Genomic DNA, 24,604 nt, shown 5'->3' with positions numbered 1-24,604 from the left:
CAGAATGTAGGGGTCTTGTCTAAATTGTAATTTTGTCCTAAAAATTCAGTGATAGACTGTGCTAATTCAATCTAGCTCACAGATTGTTAGTGTTTTGAAGTGAAGTAGCCAAAATGGAAAAATTAATTAAAACTTTTTTATAAATCAGAAATCTGAATTATAACCTTTTTGTAGAGTCTTTTATAACATTTCTTTTTATTTATTTCATCATTAATAAATGTATTTGAATTCTGGCCAACCTTGGCATTTTTTCATATTCTAAAAAAATCATTTCTCATAATAAAAAAGAGAAGTTAGGATAGCTGTAATTGAGCAAAGGCTTGCACTTACTAGAGAAAAAAACTAAAAGATGTACAACAAATAGACAAATTATGTAGAATTTTAAACTTAATAATAAAAAACAAAATCTGGACAAAATGTTTTACCAGTTCATTAAACTGAATACAAAGAAGGAACTTTGTTAGTTGATTAATGAAATATAATTGCAATGAGAAAAAAAATTCAGAAGTTATTTATAGAAAAAAGGATATAACTCTTCACACTTATGTGCATTTCAATTGTTAACAATCATCATCATTAGATGCAGAGGGAATTAACAAAAGCAAATATTATTTACTTTTATGGTAATAACAGGCTGTTGCCTTTGATGCCAAATAACAGATTTTACTAATGGATGATTTTGTAACATGTAAATGAAAAATTGCCATGCCAGATCAGGAACCATCAAAGAACATTGGTATCCATGATCTAGTATTTATACGGATTTGAATACTAGATCATGGATACCAGTGTTCTTTGGTTGGGTTTCAATTAACCACACATCTCAGGAATGGTTGACCTGAGACTGTACAAGACTACACTTCATTTACATTCATAGTGTCATCCTCTGAAGGAATACCTTCGGTGGTTCCAGAGGCTAAACAGAAAAAGAAAGAAAGATCAGAATTCAAATTCAAACTTTAAAGGTACAGACTATATATATATATATTAACTTGTGTTAAATACACACAATTGTGTATAAAGGTTTTTGATTATTTTTCTTTTAGAATCTATTGGGTATTGGGTATATTTATATATTAGGTATTTATGTATTTAGGTATATATACAAATGCTATAGCATTTGTATTTTTTAGTTTAATCATTTAGTTTCTTTTTATTGCAGTTTTACCCCCTTTTTATAGAAAAAAGTTACCTAGATAATATTGAATGTTTTATAATAAAAATTATACTATCTGAACTGAAAGAAGAGAATTGAAGGATTTATTTTAAAGGGCTTACTTGCGTGTTTTTCTAAGAATTCCTATTTAACAGTATCTGTTAACGTTTATATAATAGTATTTCAAATAATTTAAAATAAATTTCTTTACTTGTTATTAGTGTACTTTCAAGGTGTTTAGTATGTTGTTGAAGTGGTATAAAAATTACTTTTTATTTAAACATTTTTAACATATTATTTTTTTTTAGTGAAAACATTTTCTCTATTGTTAGAAAAGGTAATTTTTCAAGTAATTATTTACAAGTTTTTGATGGAACATTTAAATCACTTTTGAAAGTAAATAATGCTTGTTAAACTTACTATACATCATTTACAAACCAGGCTATTTTTACCTATATCTTTTTAAATGAGTAAGTGAACTTCAACAGTGCTGTTTCTAAATTTGTCTATTATACAAATTACTTGAAAACAATATAAAGGAAGTGACTCATGGTGTTTCCTGATATCTGTTTTATGCTAACTTTTATAGTCAATTTGTAGCTGATGTATAAGCATCTACTAGAATTAGATTTGTGTGAACCGTGAACACCTTACAAATTCATATCATATGTGTGAAGTAACATTTAATATTATTTTGGTCTTTGAAATATTGTAGTAATTTAAATTGTCAATCATGTAATCTTACCCTTATTCCTTCTTGGTGTCACATTTTCAGTTTTTTCTTTTTTTTTGTAAAGGTTGAAGTTTTGATATATTTAGTCTCATATGGAACAAACATAGAATTGTTCAAAGTTCTATGTATCAAAATATACTATTTTTTATGTGGTGTACATAATTTTAATTGGTATATAATATAATATATACTGTTAGGTAGTGAATTATACTGACATTTCTTGAATTATTTGTTTTAATCAGTTTAATATTTTTATTTGAGATAAAAATATTAAATTGATTAGTGATTTATTTAAAAATCATTTAATAAAATATTTTATTAGTAGTGATTTATTATTAATTATAAAATGCTAATAATTATCTAAAATTTCAAATAACATGTTCCTAATGGTGTTAAATCTTGGTGCAAGCTCTTAATTTGAACCTCATTAATCTTTTATACTGGCTGTTTTACAAAATATGGGTAACTTTAGAGAGGTGCACTGATGTAATCAGCAAACAGGTATGGGCTCTTCAACTTTCTTTTGTTGTTTGGAACAAATTTTGTTGATTGTTTATTTAATTCAGACTTTCTCTTAAGTGTACTTTTTATATACTCATCCCTAGTACTTTGCTTCTGAATTATCTTCTTTTTTTTGGTGATTATATTGTTTACTTTTTCAATTTTCAAAAAATATAAACAGCATTCTTCATCTCTTTGAAGTTTTTGATTGCTGTGGGTAGGATAGCAATTTTTATAAATATAAATGCTATGTTATAAGTATATCCACAATCGCATTAAAAAAAAAAAAAACATCTTTGTAATCTTCATGTTTAGTATCAGATATATATACTCCTCATATTCATTTTTTTCATAATTGCATAAATTTTTGATATTTAGGTTGTACATCATGTTGATAATTAAACATTTTTTTAATTGTAATGCTTGATACTAGCGAAATATATTCCAGGTAAAAGTAAAAATGAATTAATAATTGTTTTTTTTTTTTTAATACTAACTTTGTTATTACATTTTTTTGTTAAATGTATTGCTTATTTATTTAATATTAATGAACTCTTTTTGTTTATTGGATTGTTTCACTTTCATTTAATATTTATTATTATTATTTTGTTTTAGTGGGTTAAACTTCCAAGACCTAATGGGGCGCCAAGGTGCACTGGATGGTTTACCTAAGACGCCATTCGTTTTGGGCTTTGAATGTGCTGGAGAAGTAGAGCAAGTTCGTGAAAACATTGACAAAGTCAAAGTAAGTATTAAATCTATCAGATTTATTACTCTATTATTAAATTTTTTTATTGTCAAAATCTCTTTGAAAATTACATTCCCAGTTTGAAGTTTAGGATAATAAATATGGCTTGATGGATTCTCCGTTTTTGATAATGCTACATACATTGGCCCATGAGAAGAACATTTCTTTCCAAATCTACCCCAACAACTTAAAGGGTCTGTCTCTGAAATTTATTTATTCTTACAGAAAATGCTGCATTTACTGGAAATTGCATTCTTTTAAACTGGATGAAATTTAGGAAGGAATTCCTCATAATAAAAAGAATTCTTGGTATAATTATTCATCTTAATTAAAAGAATTCTTGTTATAATTACTGGTTTGCCTTCACTAACATCTCTAATAATGAAAAATGAAAGACCCTTTACATTCATCTTGCACTATTATGAATATTTTGAAAATGGCATCTCCCATTGGAGAATTTTTTGTTATATTATACAATATCCCTATAGATTTGGAGAATTTTAGTGACAATTTAGACGGTGAAGTGTTCTGCTCTGGTTTCTTGCACAAAAGGTAGTAGTTATTTCAAATGATGCTGTTGCTAATGGAATTTTTATTGAAAATCTTTTATCTATCTCTAATTCTTCATCTCCTAAAAGTAATTGTGTAAAAATGTTCACCCTTATTTTATGTTTCAGGCATTTAATTAATTTCCTATAAAATGGTATACTTGCTCCTGAATTTTAAAATCAGGCTTTTATTTTTATAAGTGCATTTCTCTTTCCACACCACTTTAAAGCTTTGCTGAGTAACATATGTTACATATCAAACAACTAAATTTAGCGTTTTTATTTTCATACACTATAATTAGATTGTTACTATATGTGAACATGCTCTTTGTCTTCCAACCCAGATGCATAATTTCATCAGGTTTGGATATATAAATATCAAATGTCATCATTACATGATTGTAAAAATTACATCATTTTGTAATAATTCATTATTTAAATCCTGTTGAAAGATACAATGCTTTGAATTTTTTAAATTACATATCTACCAATTAATGATTTTAGATATAGGAATATAACATTTTAATGATTCTAGATTTGTGTTTAATTAAGACTATTATATACCTTATCTGTTTTTATTGCAAAATTGAAAATGCAAATAACATTAAAAAGGGATTTAAAGTAGAATCATTTGGGTATCTATTCTACAAACGAGGTCTGTTCAAAAAATAACTGAACTTATTTAATTATGCACCAATAGAGATATTTAGTGGCATGCGGTTGCCAGCATTTTGTTTCACATAACCTCCTCTGTAACCACGTTCTTGTGTTGTTGGTATCTCTTTTAGTTTTTGTGTTGTTGTTCGAATGCAACATGTTAAAGCGTTAGTAGCGATTTTTTGATGATTGAACTTTGTCTCTGCTTTCATCCCAGCTTTCATCCCAAAAAAGCATAAACCCAGCTTTCATCCCAATATGATCCTTTACATGAATGTTTCATCGTCATCGGCTTGTTCAAGGAGTTGCCGGCAATTGTCCACTCTATGTTCTTCTGCTGTTTGGTCATCAAACGAGAAAAACCTTTGCTGCAACTCGATGCATGTTCAATTTTTCAGTCAAAATGTCATGGCACAATGCAGTTGAGATTCTAACCCTTTCTGCAAGTTCTCTGACAGTCACTCAGCGATTTGCATGCACCAGATCATTGATTTTCTGAATGTATGTGTCATAAGCTGAAGTTGAAGGCCTTGGTCGAAGGTCATCTTCAATTGACTGATGATCACTTTTAAATCGTGAAAACCATTTGTAGCATTGCGTATGACCCCAGAGCATCTTCTTCATAGGCTTGTTTCAAAACTTGAAAAGTTTTGAAACAAAACTGTCTAGTTTCATGCAAAATTGTACGTTGTACCGTTGCTCTTGAATAACGCACATTACAAAAATCGCTACTAACTCTTCCCTCAAACACGTTGTCCTCAAATAACTATAACATGAAAACTCAATGAGATATCAACAATCCAAGAAAATGTGGTTACAGAAAATGAAAATGTGGGGCTATGCGAAACACAATACTGCCAACTGTGTCACTAAAATCTCCATTAGCGTGTAATTTAAAATGTTTGGTTATTTTTTGAACAGACCTCACACATCAGAAAATAAATTAGGTTCTTAAATAAAGGTGTACATTATTTTTTATCCATTACTTAAAAAATAAATATAACTAAGGAAATAAATAAAATCTGTATTTTGAAATGGAAATAAACAATTGTTGGCTGAATTCTTAAGTACAGTAGTATTATAAGGAAAGAAAGAAAGAAAGAAAAAAATTCTGTTAGATTCTAATTTATTTAAAAATAAAGTAATTTTAATAAATTGAATGAAAAGACAAAACAGAACTTCAAATACAGCAGAGGAAAAGAAACAAAAAAAATGTGATACTGGCTTATTCTAGGAGTTTAACATGATTAAAAAGCTGAACAGTTAGTTCATCTGCTTTTAACAACCAGGAACTCTTAGTATATTTTTTATTAATATGCAAAAATGATAAAAGCAAATTAGGATTGATAAATATTGATTTTAAATATATAGTATTGAAAAATATTCTTTTCAAATATATATAAAATATTGAAGAGTACTGTTTTTAAATATATATATACATATATAGGACTGAAAAGTTTCACAGATACAAATCACAAGAGAAACTAAGTCCTATGACATAGCACTGATCTAATCTGTGATTAACCCAACAGTCAACTTCAGTATGCACTTTGCTGTCTGGCAAGATATATCATAAACTGAATTTGATACAATAAAGACTCATTTTGTAGTGAAAATAGAACATTTATAACATAAGAGGACTTCAATACTGTAAGTTAAGCAGTTTGCCTGTACAAGTCATCACTGTGTATTGTATCTTAACATCAAACTAAAGTTTAAAAATTTAATCTAATTCTCTTCATTTTTTCTTGAAAAGCCTTTTTAAATGGTATAATTTTCTTGTAGATAGAGTAAATGGTCATATAAAAAAAATATTTCAGATCGTGGTTTTCAAATATATACATTAATATAGGTTAATAATTTTAAGTAATGTAGGAGGTTAGGCTACAGATATAGGATAACATAAGTTCAGGTGTGATAAATGATTTTTTTAAATATTCTAATGCACAAAACTTCCGATGACAAAACATTAGGTGAATTATAATTACATGATCCCAAGAAGAATAATATTAAATGGTGCTAAACTTTCCCTACTGTTTTTTCATTATACTTTATCTCTTTTTTGCCTGTTTTGGATTCTGTAGTTGTAGATCAGACTCTGCTAAGACTTTGGAGATATCTCGATCCAGTGCATCCTTGGTATGAACTGATGGAAGGCCAATAGATCTATATGGGTACTCTTTGTTTTCTTCGGTGGTGAAGAAAACACCACAATGATGGTATTTTGGGCTTCTAAACCCTTCTTGAAATACAATATAAGCAAAAGTTAATTTATTAATTTGACCTTATAGTTTTAGATTTTGTATTGCTTTACAATATTTACATTTTCTTTACAAGATTCTTTGTATTTAACAAAAAAAGTTATCTGTATTTTTTTTTATTCAACATTACATTAAAAATATTGTAATTAACGATTATTTATAAAAGTGGTAATTTTACTTGTTACAATTAAAATACTCTTATTTCTTTCTAACCTTGACTGATTTAATTCAAAATTAATTATGTTGAACCCATTTCTGTAAGCATTAAACCCTTTTGTTTGATCTTTAGCTCTTTTTTATTTATTATTTTATAATTTACTTTCTGTACACACACTTATATAAAAAACATGCACACTTATATGTGTAGCTTCTTTGTACTTACAAATCCATTCAATCGGGGAGAGAAAGGATAGATTGAACTACAATCAGAGTGGGTTAGTTGGAGCTTTTTCTTCTTCCTTGCTTTCATGAATTTTATCCTTTCCCATTACTGATTACCCACTTAGAGTTAGAACACTCCTCACTGCTTTGTAGTTAATGGCTTTCCTCGTTGATTTTTCTTTTTCTCTCAGTTTAGTAATGTTACAGTGTTTAGTGTTTTGGAGTCTTAACAATAAGGATAAAATGTTATTTTTATTGTAGAAATCATTACAAGTTAGATTTAATTTAATTAACAATTACGTAAAAATGCTTTTAGTTACTTTTTAAAGAATTTTTTTTATAAGATTTAGTTAATGTTATATAAACTTTTTCAGGGTAGTGATTTTATTTTATAAAACCATTGGCGGGGTTTATAAAAAATTTAATGAAAAACATTTTTATTAAACTTTTAGGAAAATTGATAACTCTTAATTTTTAAAAAAATGTATTTTCAAATCTATTATGAGAACAGAAAAACAGAAATAAAATGTATTACGTTTTCCTAATGTTTATCCTTCACATTCTAGATTTGAAAACCTCTTTGAATATCTATCTTTATTTTGATCTGCTGCGTTAGTTAAATGCTCACACCTTCTAAATTGGATGTGATGTTCTAATTTGGATCTGTGTTTATTAAAGGAATAGGTAGCTAAACGTTTCTCTTGGTTGAGTAGTATATTAAACTATTTGTAATACTAGGTTTAATTACAAAACAACAGATCTAGCTCTAAGGTTTTTATCGCATCTAAACTTATAGAGATTCTATCTCCTGTTCACACAATAACACCACTTCAAGGACAATTAATGCTTCACTTAATAAGAAATATCTTTATTCTCCTCCATAATAACCAAAGATGGAACCAAATTCTATTTTAATTCTCCTCTACTTCTAACTGAACTTTTAAGTTTCTGCTTAATTTTAATTATCTACCATTTTTACAACTGGCTTTTTTCCCACCTTTTTTGGCTTTCCTAGCTGCTTTAATTAAACCTCTTCCTCTTATGATATCCCTTAGCTTGGTTCTTACTTTCCTATTTTAAATTGTTCTGATCAAGCTTTTCTATTCTTGTTCTCACTTCTCATTACTTCTTCATTTTTCATTTTACATGTACTCGTTTACTTTATACATTTATAGGAGTCTATTTGCACTTGTTATAGAAAGCTTGGCTTGAAATTTAATAAACCAGCACTCAACTGTCACAAAGCTCAGCAACCCTTAGATGTAAGAGGCCAAGAGCAATATTTTATCCAGTCTTTTTACTTCTTTTAAGTAATACTCCTGTATTATAACTAATATTTGATATATAACAGATATGTTATTTATTTGTTTATTCTCGTATGTTAAAAAAGAACCTTATTTAAAAATGCCATCAGTAAATCATCATTTCAAAACTGTCATTACGTATATATTCCTGATGTATAAATTAGTTGCACCTGAAGTATAAGGCATGCTGGAGGTGCTGCCATCTTGTAATTTCATTTCCCAGCATTTCTCAACTTGGTGGTCGGGGTGATATGAAAGGGTCGTGAAATTAGTGTACAACTTTACACTTAAACAATAATGAAATCATTTTATGTGAAAAAAGATCATTTATTACAAATATTTTACTTACATTTATAAGTGCAGATTGATGTGTTTGTTTTTCATTTAAAAGTTCCTCTATACTTGTTTCTATGTTAGGAACACAAAAAGAAGCAAATTGTTTTCAAGTGAAAAAGACGATTCTTATATTTAGTGTTTAACACAATCATAGATGAAAACCCTTTCTCAGAAGTAAGATGTGGTGAAAGAGATTAATATTTTCAATGCTTCTTTGACTAAATTTCCATATTTACTTTGATGAGCAAGCCAAAACATATCTAAATCTTCAGATGTGAATTGTATTAAGTTTATTAATTTCACTGTGGATGATGAACTGAAGAATGCAATGAAGTTGTGGATCAAAGAATGACTGCCAGATTCTACATTGTTGGAATGAGAAAACTTGTTCACCATTGGGAGAATGTCTAGCTGTAGATAATGATAATGTGAAAAAATAATTTAAGTTTTAATTGCAAATAAAATGTTCTTTTATGCCATATTTGTTTCATTCAGCTATCTCATTTCAACCACCTCTATACATTATTTTTTGTATCTTATAAAACTTTATTTTATAAATCAGTCATTATCAATGTATTCCTTTATTGTTCATCCTTATTATACTTCTACATGTTTATGGCTGTGATTGTTGACATTTGTCCTTATTTAATAGTCTTTATTTTTTGTAACTGTTTTGATATGATATGCTATAATATTTTGGTATTTAAGATCGGATAGAATTATCGGTTTATAAGATACAATTTACTGTTTTAGAATCTTATTCAAGACCCAGATAGTTAGTTGTCTTTTGGTTTCATAACGACATCTTTTATTAATATTTGAATAAATTTACTAAATTGTAAAAATGAAATAACACCAAAACATTATGTAACCAATTTACAAAATTTTTTCAGTTCTTTTATAACCAATCTTTTAAATTTAATGTGATACTTTAAAACTGTAGATTGTTTTCTGAACAATCTGTTAAGTAAAATTTCAATTTTTGTTCCTTTCATTTGTCTTTCTTTTTGTCTAAATGTTTAGTAAAATTTTTAATTTGTTTAATTTTTGTATAGAGTTCTATCCTATCTCTCAGATGTCTACAGTTATCCTATTCTTCCTCAGACAGTATTTCATTTCATTCAATTTAATTATAGATTTTTACATTTTGCTGGTGAAACAGATTAAATTGCTGATACATACTATTTGTTATTGTTAATTGTATATATGTATTATGAAAAAATAGTTAATATATTAAAAAAACGCTTTTGTTACTTCAGTTGGAAGCTGCTGAAAACTTATGTTTTTAGTTTATTTTGTGCATGCGTGTGTATAAGTATGCAAATTTCTGTGTATGTTTTGGGTGTTTGTTTATATAAATAAATGATAAAACACATTATCAGTTATTTGTGAAAAGATGTTCTTTCTTCCTAAAGCTGTAAAAAAGATGAAAGAATAAATTATGTTATTTCAAATTTAGGTCAGAATGTTTACGTATGTCAGATAAATAGATTGATGTTAACATTAATTAGTTAAGGAGTGAAGTTTCTAGTTTATGAATCAAAGAAAGTGTTTGTGTTCTATTATTGTTTTTTTTTTTTTGGAAGTCAGTGGTGTGTGTAACAGCCACATTAATTCTGTAATCGGGACACTACAACAGTCAAAGCACACAGTTTGGCGTGTTTAAACTACTGGTGTGTTATGGTATTGCTTGCAGGTTCCCTATACTTGAATAGATTTATTATTAGAAGTTAATGATGCAAAACATAGAACCGGGTTACTGGAGCCCATTCTAGGGCATTAGCCCCTATACGTTGTATAAATGCCTTCAGGAATTAACAATTTTAATGATGATGGTTTAGTTCCTTACAAAAAAAATGAACTATATTTTGGAAAATAATGTAGTATAAGGTGCAATGGAAGTAGAGTTTAAATGTCTCTCTATATCTGTAATTCATTTATGTGTAAAAACGTTTTTTAAGGTAATTTATTGAATTGCTTGTTGATATTACCTGTTGTTAAATGTTCTGTTAAAAATGTGTTAAAACCTTATTATAATACAGCTAGTACAATCCACTCTAATTCTCTGCTTATACAAAACAAATTTTAGCCTCCCACATTTCAAGTATAATTACAAAGTTATGGAAAATATATTTAATTACTAATAAATATTCTTGTTACAGCATAATTTAATTAAAAATTATTCTTTTATTTGTATGTTCTTTTATTTTTCTGTTGTGCTAGATAGAATGCAACTGAGTTCCATTTAAAATTAAACCATGTTTTAGGTATCAATGCTTTTACTACAGTTTGTGAATTTTTGAATTGTCACTAATTCTAACAAGCCAAAAAGATTCATTCAAGTGACATGAAACTGAAAAATGATAATTGCAGTGAAAACAGTGTAGTTTTAAAAGAGGCTGAAGGAAATTTTTCTAAAAAAATTCATAAAACCTTGAATCAAAATATCACAAAAGCTTGTGATAAAACATAGAAGAAAGTTTGGAATAGATCCTAAACAAGACAGTGCAGGATGCTCATAAAGGAGGTCATTTTTCTGTATGAAAATATGTGGCTAGCTCCACTCTATATATCATACAAACACTTTGCTTGAGAATTTCAATTAGGAGATTTTTTACCATCCCTCTACTATTCAGATATGGGGCTTAATGAATGCTATCTCTTTATTAAATGAAGGTGTAGCTAATTAGCCAAAGCTTTGAAACCTATTAGGAACTGATGGACGGGGTTCATGAGCAGCTGGTAGGTTACCTTAGTGGCAGAACTCTTTCTTTCTTTCTTTTCTTTTCTTTTTCTGCATAGGTGTCATGATATGTTAACTGCCTGAATGTGATTGGAGATTGTGTGTACAAAGGTGATTGTAATACAAAAAAAATGTTTTCTTTATTTTTCTTTTAATTACTCAATTTGAAGACAATTTTTTATTGTTGTATTATATAATTTCAATAAATATATAAACATTTTTTATGTAGTAGAAAAAAATCAGGGCACCTGTGAACTTGTGTAGTTTGCTCTTTTCCCTAAAGCCTGTTTTACTTTAGATTACTGTATATTGCATTCTATAACACCATGTACATGTATATACAGTTATTATTAGATTTGGTTATTAGATCTGTTTTTTCTTTAAATATTTAAAATCTCACTTAATGAAATCTGCCTTATATCACATGTATGTTTGTATTAGCTTAACCAAAGACTCTGATTTGATTATTATCACTTTTGATGTGTTTCATAATCTAACACTCAAAATCTGTATAACAGTAGGTATCATTGACCAAGGTATTTAGGGAGTAACCAGTTCCTTCTCTCAGAAACATTCATTAATTGACCATCGAATATTCATTAGAAATGTAATTTTTCTTTAGCTGTACTTTTTAGGCAAATGAAAATGAACAATGTAGATACTGGTCATCTAAACTCATTTACAAGATATAAATAATATTAACAATTAATATATAGTTATCAAGTGGCTTGATTCAAGAATTAAAAACAAGTAATTATAACATGAGGGAGCAGATCTATAAACTATTTTTAAAAATCTTATCGTGGAATAATTCACATTTAATATCAAATAGATGATATTTTCATAATAAATTATCAGTTGATGTGAAAAATCTGTCATGTATTTTCTAAAAACATTATCACGTATTAGCTTATAATGTGTAAGTATGATAATTTAAATATCATTCTTTTGTTATAGTTATTTTTGAAGTCTCTTAGATTTTTTGTATTAATTGCTTGATGCACCTTCAAAACTGCATATTGATGTAGAAGGTATTTACTATTCCTCAGAGAGAAAAAATAATTAATAAACTGCAGTTTGAGATTTAACTTCTTATTTATGAAAAAAACATGAAAGAACTATTAAATAATAAAGTTTTTCTTGTATTAGATTCACTTTATATTTACTTTTTTATTTTATTGTTTCAGGTTGGTGATAGGGTGGTAGTCCTCCCAGAATATGGTGCCTGGGCTGAATTGATTACCGTTCCTCAACAATATGTTTTCCCTCTTCCTTCTGAAATCTCATTCACAGACGCTGTAGCTATAACTACAAACTTTGTGGTTGCACATATACTTGTATTTGATCTTGGTAGTCTTTCTCCTGGAAAGACTGTACTTCTTCATTCTGCTGGTGGTGGAGTGGTATGGTTTATATTCTAAAAAAATTATATTTTATTAAATGTATTGAATTTTTTGTTATTATTTATTGTATTATGTAATACTGTTTAATCACAGAAAAAAGTAATTGTTACAGACATTTATATACATCTAGGTAGGGCCCAGGTTCAAATCTGAATAAAGTAACTGACTGTTTTCATCTGGATTCGTAAGCATATGTTGTAAGTTTATTTTAGCAGAAAGGGATTAAAATCGAGGCACCGGTTAGGAATGTCAGCTGATCCGGACAAGATGAACTGCTTTCTTGTGATTTACTTATGAAGAATTGTAACATGTGTTATGAAATTTACCAAATATATTTTTAGTACAGTCCATCCAGAAATCTTATTTATCTATATTAGTCGTTCTTTTTCAGATTCAGAATTTTTTAATAAATCATTTTGTTTTAAATTAAAAGTATTTTTCAGAGCAAAAAAATTCAGATGTTTTTAAGTGTTAATTAGATCTCATTATGAGCACACGTTCTAATATAGAAGAAAGTGGTTATTTTACAAAACAATGTTAATATTTATAAAACTTCCAAAAATTGAATTGATGTATATTTATTTAGTATTACATTAATGTTACTTGTCACTAGTCGGTATATTCTCTACTGATCTCTCTCACTGCTAATAATCTTTAAGATATGATTTTAAAAATGTCTAAAACAGATTGATGTTGGGTTCTAAGATATATTAACAAAGTTGTTTGGTAATAATTACTTTCATCATCATCTTTGATTATAGAAAACTTCTCTGCGTCCCTCTAAACATCCTGATTGCAGATTTGTTATCATTATACATTATACGTACATTTATTTTTTAAGTAATACAGTTGTATTTAGAAGGACAGTATTTAACCTAAAGAATTCAGAAGAAATCGGACAAGAATTGAATAAATCTAGGAACAAAACTATCCTGTGCAAATGTAGTCACATCACTTTAAATGTTATGATTATCTAACGGTAGTTGATGTATAATCAGTAAATTTCATTGGAATATTTTGAACATTTAAAACTGTTTAAATGCCTTTTTTTTATGAGTGTTATATTATTTAATGAATAACTATTTTTAGTTGATGTGTGTTAAATGAGCTCTGTTATCTAATCATAGAGATTTAAAAATAAATTTAGAAAGTAAAATGTTTTCTTTAAAACTTGACTTTGATTATTTAATGTTTCTTTTTTCTTGATTGGTTGAAAAGACAAAGTTATAATGATGATAAATTTTATGATATTCAAAGCAGGTGTTATTACAGATTAATCAAATAAGGATTGGTGTCCAGGGATTGTCTTTGTATCTATTAATTAATATTCAAAACACAAGTGTTTGTTCATCAGACAGATTAGTTTGCGTACTAAGGTTCAGTAGTTCTTGGTAAATGTTGTAGCAATTAGATATTTTTCTTCTATCCTAGAAAGTATTATTTATTACTCTTTATTTATTTAGATTAGTCTAGTAACTTGGTAAATAAGTTTACCAGGATTATACTGCTTTACAATAAGCCTTAAATTTAAATTATAGTTCTGCTGTTGGTCGTTCAACATTCAAGCTGACCATTCATATGATATTGTTATTAATTGAACCTACATAACTAAACTGTGATGGTAACTGGATTCAAACTGGGATCATGCAGGATCACAGAAGAGTTATAGTTATTAATCTTAAAATAATATTAATAATCTATAATTATAAATTTCACCTTGACTTTATGTTGGCTTGTATGCAGTTCTCGTGGATTGTGACTATAAAAGTATTAACATATTGTCTTTAGTTTAATTTTTCATTTCATATGTGAAAAAGAAAAATCTAATTGGTTCACAGCAATACTTTAAAAAAGTTTGATTTGAGAGATTTTGATATAGATTTAAGAAATCTATATTCACTTCAAAAGGGTTATGTAAATTACTATGTTACAAATTTATAAAATAAGTCATTACGCAGTTAGCCTTGAATGACCAAAAGAAACCATTACAATGTTAACTGTGGTTGTATTTTGATTCTTAAAACATGTCATTGATATATATGTAATCTGTTAACCTGAGAAATTTTTCCATTAAAAATGGATGCTTTTAAAGTAGTATTTTTTACTTCAAAAAGAACCTAGAAATGCTGTATGTCTAATAGTTATATAGTGCAATAATTAAGCCAGACTTTAATGTGTGGTTGTATTGAATGATATAACTACACACTACACACAAAGAAAGGCACTGTGTATAGATGGTTGCTAAAGTTTGCTCTGAATAGAAATTTGTACATTTCTAATTATTCATTTTCTACTTTTTTTTATTATACTGTATCCTAATTGGATCTAAACCCAATTACAATTCTGCATCAATCTTCTCCAGAGTCCAGTGGCTTATTTCTGAGTTACTGCATTTAGTTGAATCCCAGTTATACAATTAACTGAATCAAATGTAGTTAAAAGTAACAAACTATAACAAGACAGAATCCCACTGGAGGATTCTGTTTTGTTATAGTTCTGTCTTTAATACTATCACTTGTAAACTGAAATAGCTATTTCAGCTTATAAGTGATAATATTAACAGCTCTCAAAGCAGTCTGTTTTACGAAATGCGTAACTTTTCAGTTTTAACTAAGTCTTTTGGCAATCTGTAGTCTTTTTTCTTAAATTCAATTATGTTTATTCTTGTTCATTTATTTAAGTAGACAATGATTTTCTTGCCCATGACAGACAGTGTTGAAAAATTAATAACTTCTTAATTATGTAAAAATTATTTTACTTACCACACTTGACATTCATTTTTTACATGTAAAATAATTTATAATCTTAAGTTTTTCTCAATTGTCACCAAAACTTGACAGTTTATTTAATATCTTGTCAATGGTTAATTTTGTGTGATTAAGATGAATACTTGTAAGAGTTATTTTAAGAAAACAGATTGTTTTTTGTCAATAATTAGTCTTTTTCTCTTTTTAACGTTTCACTTAACTGTTTTGACGGATGTGTCAGTGATGTCTTTTTTTCTAATCTTGTTGTGAACAAGAAAGCTGCTAATATTTTTGTTTAGCTACAATTTTTCTTTTTGTTGATTCCTTTAAAGTAGATTAAAAATTAATTTTAAGTTGGATATTCAGATACTGTTAGTGATTATTAATGTGCGAAGTAATTTTGTCTCTATTTATTGTTTGTTGTAGGGCCAAGCTGTTGCACAATTATGTAAAACTGTTGATAATGTAACAGTCATTGGTATTGCTTCAAAAGGAAAACATGAAACTATTAAAGATTCAGTGGACCATTTAATTGAACGTGGAACTGATTATAGTGCTGAAGTTCGAAAGTATGTTTTTATTCATCTTGGAAAATATTTTCTATTTTGAATTGTTAACAGTTTTGGAAAACTAATTTAATTATTTTTATTACAACTTGTTTAGGAAATTTTTAAAAATAATTTATCAATCATATGCTATTTGGAAGACTGTTAATTATAGAAGAAAGCTTTCATTTTTTGATATTTTTTTTAGTCGAAATATTATGCAGTGACAAAAATTTTTTTTGTCACTGATAGACAAAAAAATTTTTTATATTTTTCTAAGTGTGATACCATTTCTTGAATTGCTTTTTTGCATACATTATAGATCTGTAAGTACAATTTTTCTATCACCCTTTGTTTTAAATAAATTACAGTTTAAAAAAAATTAAGGGAAAATATAGTTAAAATCTGTATAATTTATAATTTTCAATGGCCATACCTGTGTTAAAATGGTTCGCTGATGCTTTTCTTTTATAAATAGCCTTAGGCACATCCCGAATTAATGTCTACCAGTAATCAGTTACCATGATGTTAGTATTCAAATTCTCTTTATAGCGGCTTTTCATCACCTAAATGTCTTGGTGGAGGAAACGTTCACGTGTTTGTCACTTACGTCTCCGAGGTTGTCCAGGAAAAAATCCAGATGTGAGTGGAGAAAATGTATTTTCAAAGAACATATTACATCCCATAGCTTTGTGTAAAGTAAGAACTGATTAACAATACCATGGTAATTGTCAGATTTTTGTTTGTCAAGAAAAGTTTTGCAAACGTCTTTAAATGAAGCCCAAGCTGCACTTTTTACATTAATTGAGTTAAATACATAATTTTTTACCAACTCTCTTATTTGAGGACCAACAATTATTCCTTCTTTAATTTTTCCTTCACTTACATTTGGAAATTTCTGCCTGATGTACAAAAATCTGGGACTATCCTTCTTCATTGCTTTTACAAAATTTTCCATCAGTCCTAGCTTGATATGGAGAGGGTGTAAAAATATTTTTTGGGTTCAACTAAGGGCTTATAAATAATATTTTTCCCATTTGGAGTTAAGCTGTCTCGTTTCTTTCACTCTGGTAACATAATGTTTAGCCCTAGCTTGGCTCTCCCATTTGCAAAAAAAAAACACATGTACTTATTATAGCCTAACTGCATGCCTAACAAAATAGCTATAACTTTCAAATCGCCACATATGTTCCAGCTATGGACTGTGCCAGTCCTCAGGTTTATGAACTTGCCCTAAGTGCAACATAAGCTCATCAATATTTGTGCAATAAATCAAATTATTTTCATCAATAAAGTACTGAGAAAGTTCTTTTTGTCAGCTTCAAAAGCTCGAAATGTTTGTATTTTTTTTAAAAAGTAAATCCAACTTTACTTAAATGTGATATAAGATGTGGTTTATTGGAAGATAATTCAAAATCAAAATCATTGTTGTCGTCTACAGTACTGTCTGATTCTTTGTCACTGCTTTCGAAACATACATTCAAAGGTGGCTCAGGAACTGGAATAATTTCACTGTGAGATACAGGCGTGATTGTTAGATTGCAATGAAGGATATTTTACAGTATGTTTAGATTGTTTAGAAATTCCACACACTTGCTGAACAAAAGTAACAATCAGTTACATGATCCTTTGGTTCACACCAAACCATAGGTACACCAAATGGCAAAGCCTTCTGTGTACCTTTCAGCCATCCTCTTAAATATGCAGAACAATTAGTGAATATTATATGAGGAGCCCACATCTTATCCTGATCACCAATTTTACACTGAAAGTACAAACTATATGCTTTTTTAATTAAAGGTGTAATGTTTTTTACTATTTGATTTTACAGTAAACTCACCACATATATAACAAAAGGCATCCACATCATTTACACAATTTCAAGGCATTACGACATTACAATGTTAACAAACTTAAGACAGCAATAAGACTGAACAAAATTAATTCATTCATAAATCCAGTGCTTGATACAAACAACACAGCTGTGTTTTCAGTTACATGTTTTGATTTGCACAGACATGTTTAATCTTGTCCATGAAGGCTCACTCTTCAGTATTAGATATGGTGTCATAATATGTGACTATGATATGAGTTAATTCTTTGTCTAGTACTGTTTATTTTTAGCTTACAAATTATGTTAACAAAGTTAAACAATAAAAAATGAGCAAACAAAATGCAGTATAGGAGCTTAAAATGCTAACTATATGAAAAAAATGCTAGTTGAAAAATGAAAAAAAATCCTTTGATTAAAATTTAAAGATTTTTCATAAATGGTGGGTGATAGAAAGATTCTGTCTGAGTTCTTATTCATTTTCAGCATAAAAAAAGGATTAAAATCATGTATCGCATGTTAGGAAACAAAAATTATGTTTTCAGTGTAATTAACCTACACGATAATAGTAATAAACAATCATACAGAGTAGTGTTGATATTATTGCCAAATAGACATTGTTATTTTTTTCAATTTTTCCCCTAGTTTTTGTAGTAGTAGATATTTATTTCAGAGTTATAAATGGTAACTGTATTTTTTAAAAATACTGTTGTAATTTTTGTGATTTGTGGTATGAATATTTGTAAAATTTTTTATTCAAATTCATAAATATGTAGTTCCTGGACTTCTAAAAATATTTTTAATAATTATAGAATTGAGAAATTTTGAAATAATATTACAGGTCATAGATCTGTACTTTATTTTTCATTAAAACATAGATATATGAAGTGGCTACAAAGAATATAAAACATTTTATTTATTTTTATTTTTTACTAAAACTTTTATTTTTCATCCTACAGCCTATACTTTTGGGAAGCAAATTTCCAACTTCGTGGGCGGTGAACTCGAGTAGTTAATGTACTACTTCAACAGTATCCAGCATCTGGTGCAGCTTTCTTGGTTTTTGGTTCATCTTTCGTATTTCTGTAATGAATATACTGCATTTTACATCATCAAAACAGAATTTGTTGTTAATTAGAACCCAGGAGTAGAATGTTAGCCAGATATTGAGAAACCATTAGCATCAAAATTAATTGATGGTTCAAAATCCATCTGATGAAAACTATTATATTTCTAAACCTCAGACAATCTGTTCATATCTTGAACTCATACATTGTATGGTTCTTATATGTGTATGTTGCTCACTGTTTTTGCTTGTTCAAACATCAGCAATTTGCCTTTCTAAGTTCTCTAGTGCAAATTTTCCAAACCAGTCCAAACCAAATCTAGAACTTCATAAATCAGATCTAGAATTTCCATTATCTAGATTCTATATATTTCACTTTTTATGATCATTGAGCTGTAAAGCTTGAGATTTATCAGAACTGAGTTTAAGTAACTTACATAAAAAATTTCAATAGGTTTTATGCAGAATTCATCTGGCACGTTATTATTTTATTCTACTCCCTTTAATTTTGTAAAATCCCTCTGGTTTTACATTTTCTTCCCAGTTTTTTTTTCAATTTTAATGTTTTGTACTATGAAACATCCAAAACATTCAAAACTCCCCTAATTAAACATTCAATACTTTTTTATAAATTCTTTTAATTGTTTTTATCAACTCTTCTTTCTCAATCTTTTCTAATTTAGAACAATTCTAAACAGTTTTAAATCCTTTTTTTAATTGAGAACATTTCCTTATTGTACATACTTATCCTTCTATGCTCAGGTCCCTCTAAATTATTTGTTATTCTACTTCATTCTCTCTAAATCAAAATATTGTCTTGAAATGATTTTATTTATTTATTTTTGTTTATATTCAATATAATAATCATCAATGAAATTCTAAAATACAAAAAAACCTTTTTAATAATTAACAAATTTCTGCTTTTTTTAATGATTTATTATTTGGGGTGTAAACACATCTCTAAAGCCTCATGTTAATTAGATAGTTTTGTTATTAATCTTATTTTTATATTACTAAGTAATATGAAAATTACCATATGTCAATTAAATGTAAAGACCCGCATGTTAACTTCTCTTTGGCCAACTATGGATTCAGTTCCCATCTACTGTTGGATAAAGTTAACAAAAAACACACAGCTAGTATTTGCCAAAAGAAATTGGACTTTAATTGGAAATAAAACAAATGAACTTATGTTAAAAACATAACCTTAAAACATAAAAAGAAATTGTGAAATTAACATAACTTAATGATACTTAAAATATCAGCTGAATCAACACATGAACAATGATGTTAAAGGAGAAAATACATGAATATACATTTTTTAAATACACAATGTAACAAAACCTGAAAACAAGAAAACATAAAACACCTTATTTTCAAATTAGATACTTGAAACATAACATCAATAGAAAGTGGAACTGGAAAACAGTTGCACTACTAACATATACTGTAATATGAAAATTAGCAATGAACAGATGTCATTAGCTTAGAAAAAATAAATTACAATAATTTCAGTATAAAGGTGTTAATTACAATATAATCAGATTAAAATAAGTAATAATATAAATAGAGTTCATTTTGATAAATAAGCATTCTTGAAAATATAAAAATTACAAAGTCCTAAAACATACCTGCACATCAGGAGTAATTTGCTTTAGGTTAATTTACGAGAAGTATTATGAATACAGTGCATTAGTAGCAAAGAATTAATCTCGGCGATTAACAAGTTACAAAAATAAATTATAGAGTTAATTACAATGACAAATCGTAATAATTAAACATGTAAAATAGGTAAGCCACCTATCATGATTGCAGTTAAGTGAATAAATGGTTTTTTAAACTAAACTTGAAATCGAAAGGCATAAGGTATGATGATCTGAATGTTCCACAAATTTTAATGATAAAATAACTGTTTAACGTAATAAATAATGAAAATTGAACTTGCCTGTAGCACACAAATAATATCAAGATACGAACTCGTGAATGAAGGTAAATGAATACATACAGTAATCCTGGGCGTAGTCCGCACTGGTGTATCAGGAATACAGGGGTGTGACGTGGTTTAGTGGTAGAATAATACGTAGCATCTCAGATATGTAGCGACGAGTTAGGAGATTCTGCATTGATGAAAATAATCCGCAGCTCGAGAAGATTCGGCGTCGATAGAATTGGCAGCTTGTAGTGATTGAAACACTTTCCACAGAGACGTAATGTAGAATTTGAAGAATAACTTAACGAAGAAACGAGGCAAAATAAAACACTGAGATCGGTGAAATTACGAGACTGCCGAGTAGAGCTAGAGAATATTTCGATAGAGAAATACCGCAACGTTTATGCTGGTATGAATGCGATGAAAATATTGTCACAAAGTTTGAGAGAGAATGGCCATAGGCGACTGTACAGGAGGAATGTTGGATCTACTCTGCCGAAAAGATGGCGTGAAAGAAAAGAGGAAGAAACCAAACCCAGGTAGTGGACAGGAGAGAGTGTGTAAAAAACAAGAGATGTGTGCATGTATTAGTATGGGAACGAATGAATAACGGGTGTGTGAAAAGGGTAGCCAAAAATAATTCGAGAAATGAATACACGTGGTCACTAAGGATGACAGAAGCAGACAGTCTGGCCGGTGCCAGAAGTGTCGAGCACGAGAACATATAATCAAACAGGTACAAATGACAAGCCCAAAATACGAAACATAGTAAAATTTAACATGCCTGTAACAAACAACAGTTCCCAACCCTAGCTTTGAATTCATTGAAAATAATGGAACTTTACGCATGGCGTAAACATCTACATTTATGCTTTTAATCATTTTATTGTATGAACTTCTGCAACTGGTAGACTTTTCAAAAAAACTTTTGGTGTATTTAAAAAAAAATTGTTATTCATAATAAATAAAAAAAGTACTGAATGTCAAATTGTTCAAATTGAAGTAAAAATACAAATCATTTTGTAATTGTCTTCTTACATTAATTATTTCATAAATAGTGAAGGATATTAAATGAAAAAAAATGTGGGCTCTTTGAAAACAATTTATGTTTGATTTCATCAAAAACTTATAGACTTAAAAAATTAAATTTTTTGGATATATAAATCACTTGACTATATGAACACAGTAAGCAAAAAATTCTCACATCATTAATACTTTCTGTACATATATTCACATTATCAGTTTCTAATGCATTTTTCCATGTCTGATTTTGTTTGTGCTGGTATGTCTAAACTATTTAAAAGAATTTAGATTGACATCACAGTAAAAATTTATTAACAAAAATAATTCAAATGAGAAAAAACAACAGGAATCCCTGAATTATTGGAATTGGATTTTCTGGACATGTCCAAAGTTTCACAATTTATATTTAATTAATCCGTAATAAAAAATATAATATACACTTATAGAACAATCACTAAAATATAAAAAGATTTATCATAAATAAAACATTAATTAATTGTCGGAAAAAGTATACACCAAAATCCATAAAGTGTTTTCTAGTATATAGTGAACATAGCCTCTTTCAGTTTATAATAATATTAAAGAGGAAAAAATTCAATCTTATAATGTAAGACTATTGTATTGTGTAACAATATTTATGTAAATGAGGTGTTTCCTGGAATATTAAGTTAATTGCTACGAACTACACTTAATAATAGGAGGCCAGGATTAAGCTGCACTAGAACTAGATAAATAAAATGCATGTTCACTAGAGTTCTAGGATTAAATAAAAATAAAAAATAAATCTTTAGTAATGATATTTGTGACATTTTATGTTTGTTTTGTTATTAAAAATTTTTTTTTCATACAATTAAATTATTTTAAATAAATTTGTTAGTGTTATTATTAAGGTATCGGATTAAATTTTTTACTTTTCTTATTGTGTAGTTTTACCATACAGCTAAATTTAAGGGATAATTATAAATTATATATGGAATTACTACATAGTTATAAGGGAAAAGATACTGATGGTTCAAATTTTACAAGTTTAGGTTTTTACATTCTGATGTTTAGAGAATTCAGAATTTCTCGAATCCCTTCAGAATTTTTCATGACTGAAAAATTTTGGAAGAATAATTGTTCAAATGTATGTATTTTGGACTGTTTGTTGTCATATATATCTAGACTGGATGAACCGTTCTGGATTAAATTTTTTTAAATGCTTTCTAAATTGATACCATTTAATTTTGATCAAAAGGGTTGGGGAGATACAGTCCCCATAGGTCCTGTATCATAAAATTCTACTCAAACAGTACAATAATTTCGTTAAAAATAATTCTTTACTTGCATACTTAAGGTTTCACTTTATTTCCTACTTAGTAGTCTAGGGCGAAGCCCTCATACAGTAACCACAACTTTAGGTTATTGAAACCACAACTCTAGTAGGTAGAGTTATGGCTTTTTTAAATTTAAGGATATTTCTCTAAAATTACTTAATATGATTGAAGAATGACAAATTTATCATGAATGAAAAATTTATCATGACAGGATATCACTCTTATTTTATTCATTTTAATATTTCATTTTAATTTAAAAAATGTCAGAACTGCTCATTGTTATGAAATAGATAAAATTTAATTAATTATAATTTTACTTAATTCATCTTCATTAAGTATATGCAGAAAACAGAGGTTGTAAAAAATCAATTTGGGTTCTATTATATAAATTTAATAGAAAGTTAACTTTGAAATAAGTATTTCTAGGAAAATATTCATCCCTCAAATGTAACTTGTTTAATCTTTTTTTTTTTTATTTACAAATGAGTGAGTGTCTATGGATTTATGAAGGTATTTTTTCCAGAATATCTCCTGAGGGCGTAGATATTGTGCTTGATTGTCTTTATGGTGAAGAGTGCAACCGAGGTTATTCTCTTCTTAAGCCAATGGGAAGATACGTTCTATATGGTAAGATTTCTTTTATTTCTTAAGTACATGGGATATACAGATAGTAAGTTCTGATAGGCTGTAAAAAAAAATAAAAAAAAAATAATTTCTTTTTTATTACTATTTAAAGTAAATACCTTAACACTTTTTTTCTACATATATTGAAGCACATATAATGGGACAGCAGATATTGTATTCTTTTGTTACAAAAAGATACCATCTATGATGCAAACCATTTATATTAAAGCTTTTTGAAAAGTGGTAAAGTCTAGACCAGTATTTTTCAACACAACTGATACTGTGGACCAATAAAAATTTTAAACTTGTATTGCGGACAATACAAAAAGTTGCATACCAAATTGAAGAAAGTGCAGATTTTTTTTTAGTAATTTGCGGACTAATTACCCATACGTTCAGACAGTAATATAAAATGACAGTATATTTTTCAGTAAAGATCATGCTTCGGTAGAGGGATTAGAGAGAAAAGCTTTCAAAAGTTACCCCATGCAATAGTTTCTGAAGAAATCCTAGGTCTAATTTTCTTTTAGATTCATGCATTTATCAAAGACAGTCTTTGTGCAAAATTTTAGAAAAATTGGTTAGTTAGTTGCCATATTTGACCAAGATAAATAAGGAATAAACAAGACAATTTGAATAAAACCATGTAATAAAAACATACAAAATCTTAACTTTAAAAATTTTTTTTGTTTTTAAGAAAGAATAACTGATTACATTGTAATCCTATTACGATTGTTTATGTTTTCATTTA

At 28.0% G+C, this 24,604-nt stretch overlaps 1 protein-coding gene across 1 annotated transcript in view; it reads left to right on the top strand.

Moving 5' to 3' along the window:
• LOC142321470 (synaptic vesicle membrane protein VAT-1 homolog-like) overlaps positions 1-24,604 on the top strand; it is a 207,369-nt gene that overhangs the window by 159,060 nt on the left and 23,705 nt on the right. Inside the window, exons 2-5 of the mRNA XM_075359574.1 lie at positions 3,006-3,135; positions 12,556-12,771; positions 15,945-16,087; positions 23,753-23,856. Of these exons, the coding sequence (XP_075215689.1) occupies positions 3,006-3,135; positions 12,556-12,771; positions 15,945-16,087; positions 23,753-23,856 (593 nt within the window). The remainder of the gene's footprint in view (positions 1-3,005; positions 3,136-12,555; positions 12,772-15,944; positions 16,088-23,752; positions 23,857-24,604) is intronic.

The sequence above is a fragment of the Lycorma delicatula genome, chromosome 3 (assembly GCF_047948215.1).
Source record: "Lycorma delicatula isolate Av1 chromosome 3, ASM4794821v1, whole genome shotgun sequence".
Classification (NCBI taxonomy): Eukaryota; Metazoa; Arthropoda; class Insecta; order Hemiptera; family Fulgoridae; genus Lycorma; species Lycorma delicatula.
This window is presented reverse-complemented; position numbering and strand designations above follow the sequence as displayed.